Source organism: Haliotis rufescens, unplaced genomic scaffold, assembly GCF_023055435.1.
Source record: "Haliotis rufescens isolate VD_foot unplaced genomic scaffold, xgHalRufe1.0.p SCAF_8, whole genome shotgun sequence".
Classification (NCBI taxonomy): domain Eukaryota; kingdom Metazoa; phylum Mollusca; class Gastropoda; order Lepetellida; family Haliotidae; genus Haliotis; species Haliotis rufescens.
The window spans coordinates 2,300,311-2,305,566 of NW_025964372.1; the positions used below are offsets into that span (position 1 = coordinate 2,300,311).

General features: G+C 38.9%; 1 protein-coding gene across 1 annotated transcript; it reads left to right on the top strand.

Moving 5' to 3' along the window:
• The first annotated feature begins 670 nt into the window (after nt 1-670).
• Nucleotides 671-4,267, top strand: LOC125376955 (polypeptide N-acetylgalactosaminyltransferase 5-like). The gene is made up of 3 exons (XM_048389615.1): nt 671-1,281; nt 2,060-2,155; nt 3,306-4,267. The coding sequence occupies exons 1-3, from the start codon at nt 1,130-1,132 to the stop codon at nt 4,204-4,206; spliced, it is 1,149 nt and encodes a 382-aa protein (XP_048245572.1). The 5' UTR covers nt 671-1,129; the 3' UTR covers nt 4,207-4,267.
• Nucleotides 4,268-5,256: the final 989 nt, after the last annotated feature.

The following is a 5,256-nucleotide window of genomic DNA, read 5'->3' on the forward strand; positions in this document are numbered from 1 at the left end:
GGCTGTAGTTCTGGGCTGGATAACTTTATTAGGCAACGACTTCATTGATTATAGTCTTGACCTGTGTTTTGTTTAATATCCCGTTTTCTAAATCAATCCAAAGAGAATTCATTTTTCTACACGACCAAAATAAACGTTCAATAGTTTCTTTGAAATCTAGACCCGTTATAATCCGGGGTAGAATAGATCTTCAGCAATCAATACTTACCAAAAAGGACTACTAAGCTTGTCGTAAGAGGCGACTAACGGGATCGGGTGGTCAGGCTCGCTGACTTGGTTTGATGCATGTCATCGATCCAAATTGCGACGATCGATTCTCATGATGTCACTCACTGGATTATCTGGTTCAGACTCAATTATTTACAGACCGCGTGTGATAAGGCTCGCTGACTTGGTTGATGCAGGTCATCGTATTCCAATTGAGTAGATCGATGTTCATGATGTCAATCACTGGATTGTCTGGATCAGACTCGAGTATTTACAGACCGCCGACATATAGCTGGAATATTGCTGAGTAGGTCGTTATACAATAAAGAAACAATTCTTACTGGGGACCTATTAAAACAGGAATAAGATGTGAAAGTAAAAGACACTGACATGAAAAAAATTGCCTTACTCATTTCTTATGATTTCATGATTATCATTATGAATACATTTCAGAATCCAATCTTGGAGGACTACTGTGCGACCAATACCTGATTCAAACCCTCATTCAAACAACAACACTCAAAATTTAAATGATTTTCTTCTTAAAATCGTCAAAAGACATCACCTTCCGAATGATTCATATTTTGGTTACAATGTTTCCATCAGTGACAAACTGCCACTGTACAGAAACTTAAGTGATCGACGCAATCAGAAATGCCATGACATAAAGTATAATTTGACAGGTCAGGTGACAGTGTCTGTTATAATACCATTCTACAACGAAGCATTGACGCCATTGCTACGTCATATACACACACTATTACACCGAACACCCTCCAACCTATTACAAGAAATCATACTGGTTGATGACAAAAGCACATTGACGTATCTGGGAGACGATTTAGATCGATACTTTCAAATCCTGGACAAGAGAATAAGGATAATACGAAACAAGAAAAAACAAGGATTGATAAGAACCCGGATGAACGGTGCACGGGAAGCAAGAGGAGACGTGCTTGTGTTCCTAGATGCACACATGGAAGTAGGCGTAGCGTGGCTGGAGCCCCTCTTGGAACGAATTGTCAGTCAATCACGTATCGTGGTTCAACCCTTGTTCTTGGGCGTTAGGTACAGGTAAGTTAAGACTATTTGTAATATTCTTCTGATAATAGTAAATGATATTACAGAATGCAGTGAAGGTAACTTGCATATTAAGTATGTGTGTTGTTATGCATTTTGGGAAGTCATTGATGACAAAACTTGATTCAGAGAGAGTACTATGTTTTAGGAATACCAGAGAGTTCGAAATTGGATGCTGTATTGCATTCTATCACGACCTGACTCTGAAACACTCGTCAGTGTCTTGTCAGTGCTAGGCGTCTAGGACCTGCAACACACAGTGATATAACTGAAATATTGTGAAATCTCAACTCACTGGCATTCTTGATTTATTCGATAGTGGATATATATTTCATTTACTTAATATCTGTCTTCATATCAATACCTGAAAGTGACATAATTGAGTTGACACAAATATGGCTGAGAGATACTGCCCTTGACTACAACATGGTTCTGGTGATGTTTAGATGAACAGCACTTTAAGATAAGGAATCATTCAGCGTTCTTCTGCACCATCAGGCAAGGGCGCATGGCAATGATCAGTGGCGCTGTATTATGTCGATTGCATTCGTAACTTTCCTGGATTAATTATTTGAGAATGTAATCCAAAATACATTTGTAAGACTCGCTGTATAGTTTTAGCACTAAACCCATACTTGTGGATTTCTTCAAGGTAATAAGAAAACATACAACAATATTGATAACAACTTCTGGTTTATTGTATTTAGCGACGTTTCGATGTAGATACGCCAAAGTTTTATTCATGTACTTCGTCACTCACTTACTGTTTCAGACACCCCAAAACAATTACAAATTCAGTTGCCAATGAGGAGGAATTTGACAGTGAAGCAAATGATTTTGCCAGGCCTGGCATGTCGTGGGACCTGGGGTAAAAATAAACCAATGTTTAGTGTAGTGCGTTCATCTATCACTGTTGCAACAAACAAATTAAATATAAAACGTCAACGCCAGTCTCAGATGTCTTCCATTTGGAGTTAAAGTCCAAATAGTAATGGAAATTATATGAACAGAATGCTGAAAATAAGTGATGTCAGATGTCCACGAATAGGAAAGCATGTCCTGCTCTACCTGTGGCACCCGACACTCAACATACGACAGCGGCCTGTAAATCCTGTGATAGAGTCTGGACCAAATAATACAGTGCCATGATAATGCTGTTTTAAAGTAGCTATTATCAAAGGGAAAAGTATCTGGGGGCCACAATGAGCTACAGGTTGATCAATATGTTGTGTTCACAACAACCGCTTATCAAGAAAGTGAGTGAGTGAGTGAGTGAGTATGGTTTTACGCCGCTTTTAGCAATATTCCAGCAATATCACGGCGGGGGACACCAGAAATGGGCTTCACACATTGTACCCATGTCGGGAATCGAACCCGGGTCTTCAGCGTGACGAGCGAACGCTTTAACCACTAGGCTACCCTAGCCCCTTATCAAGAAAGACCACAATAGGTTAATACCCATCAATATATTGCATCCTTTCCTTTCAATTTTTTGTCATTCTCGAAGAGGCAAATGAAACTATCCAGACATCTAACCAGTACTCATAGAACACATTAATTGAATTCTGAACTGATTAAGGTTCAAATGAAAAGTTCTTAAAAATGAAAATATCTTTAGAACACGAATTCATTTCAAGTTTCAAAGGAAATGGTTTTCAATTGAGCGTTTTTAAATTATCAAAAGCTTAATATGATAAAAAATCTGATCACAAATCCTTTTGATCTTATAAATGAATATAGGGGAATGTCCTTCCGTTTGTAAGTGTCATTGTATTCGACCTTTAAATCTCCATTTAATACTTACGAAAATGAAATTGTATCAACAAATCGTGTACATATGTTAACGTGATATTAATAATTCACTTCAATGAGTTCTACGAAAACATGATGTACTTTTACCAGGAACAATAAATAATAAAAAAAAAAAAATAAAAAAAAATAAATAAATAATTCACTTCATTACCACATGTCCAGATGTAAATAGACGAGAGATAATATAAGGAATGACATCTTTGCAGGCAAAACTGGTTCCCGTTCCCCTCATATCTGTACCAAGTTGGATATAACCAAACCAGTGCGATGCCAGCACCGGGGTTACAAGGGTCGTGCATTGTTGCTCGAAGATCTTATTTCATGAGCATCCGAGGCTTTGATGAAGGATTGAACATCTGGGGAGGGGAACAGCTGGAACTGGCATTAAAAGTTTGGATGACTGGAGGAAGAGTTGAGACCGTGCCATGCTCTCATATTGGTCATGTGTTTAAAGACAATCCTCACATACAAACAGAAGAAGAGAATGATATTTTGATCAAGAATTGTCTACGCATTGCTGAAATATGGATGGATGAATATGCAGAGTTTGTGATAGCAAGTGCTAGAGCAGATTCCCATTCAGCAAGTCTACCTACCTTCACGTCGAAAGAAGTCCAATCCATTGAGGAGGGTAGGGTTTTCAGGGAACATATTGGGAGTGAAAGCTTCGAATGGTACCTCAAGCATGTATTTCCTGAACTGAAAGTACCATCAAGGCATGACATATTGTGGGGAGAAGTCAAGAACAATGAAATGTGTCTGTTTGTCAAGGATAACCAGGTTATTGATATTGACAATGTATGTGAGTCATATGGCATTTCATGCAGAACAATCTTTTCTCTTGATCAGCGGGGAAGACTCAGGAATGATGACCAGTGTTTTGGCTTGGATGCAGACACGATGAGTATTGTGACGGTCACGTGTGATGAGGCCGAAGCCGGGGATGGATGGGAATATACAGAGCATGATCAACTGATGTACAAAAGCCCTCACGGAACATATTGCATAGGTTATGTTAAATCAGAGAACATCATACACTTGGAACCTTGCAAACCTACAAATGATCACCAGTCATGGGACTTTCAGATACGGTTTGAATGGGATTAAGCGTCACGAAATTCGAACCTAGAGTTGAATATATGGAAGTTTGATAAGTAGAGGTTATCACGCGAGTGTGTTTGGGGATGGTAAATATCTTGCATTAGGAATAAACACTATGTATTTAGCTCGCCAAGAATCGCTAAATACAATGTCCCCAAACACACAAGCATGATAACCTCTTTATCAAATAATATCATTCTTTGATTCTGTGCTTGAAAATCGCTTTCCCTCTCACAAACATTACCTAAAGTTTTCCTGGAATGTGCGCATTAATATTTATTACGTCACAGGGTAAGTGATGTGTCAGTCGGACAGTGACTGTAGCCAATATAGTTCCAACTGAAATCTGTTTCTTATACAGTGGCGAAGCAACCTGTACGCAAAACATCAACTGTTTTTACTTGCATTTCGCGGCAATCCATCGGTCTGTCCGCTAGAGTAACTGCCCTTTGTCAAAGGGAAGCTACTCTAACCCTAGTCTATGAGACATCACGGCCACGTTCAGACGTTGTTGATAGTCGGCCTGTCCTGTCATAACGTTAAGAAGTGCACTCAGACGTACACAAAGCGACAAAACGAAACAAGGTAACAATTCACACATATTTCTGCCAAATCCAGCTATTTTAATTTGTGGAAAAGGTTTCAAGCCGCAAAGGTCTACAAGCACAGATATGGCTACTGATCCCGGTTGGCTAGGCCTAGCCCCTCGCAAAATTGTTTTGAAATTATTATATTATATTAATAATATATAATTATATCTCCAAAGTTGCCCAAACTTTAAGTATATTAGACTGTTCTTTTGATAATGATAGCAATTATCTCTGTAGTTTATCCAGATTCTCGATGGTTAATTCTGACTCGATTACCGAATGACAAGGGCGACGCCATGTTTGTTTATAAACACTGAAAGTAGTCCCTACTTGACCTTTGATATTTGCATCTCTATCCGCATTTGACCCCAACGGATATCGTTTTTATCCGTTGGCTTTATCCTGCCGAGAAACCTACCCATTATATGATAAACATATATACCCCGGTTGACAGTCACATGAACGA

What these genes read in the sequence shown, in the direction of transcription:
- LOC125376955 (XM_048389615.1), top strand. Translation starts at nt 1,130, where the DNA reads ATGAACGGTGCACGGGAAGCAAGAGGAGACGTGCTTGTGTTCCTAGAT. An exon ending in TTCTTGGGCGTTAGGTACAG is followed by an intron (nt 1,282 to 2,059) that starts GTAAGTTAAGAC and finishes TTACTGTTTCAG; the next exon opens with ACACCCCAAAACAATTACAA. An exon ending in GGCATGTCGTGGGACCTGGG is followed by an intron (nt 2,156 to 3,305) that starts GTAAAAATAAAC and finishes ACATCTTTGCAG; the next exon opens with GCAAAACTGGTTCCCGTTCC.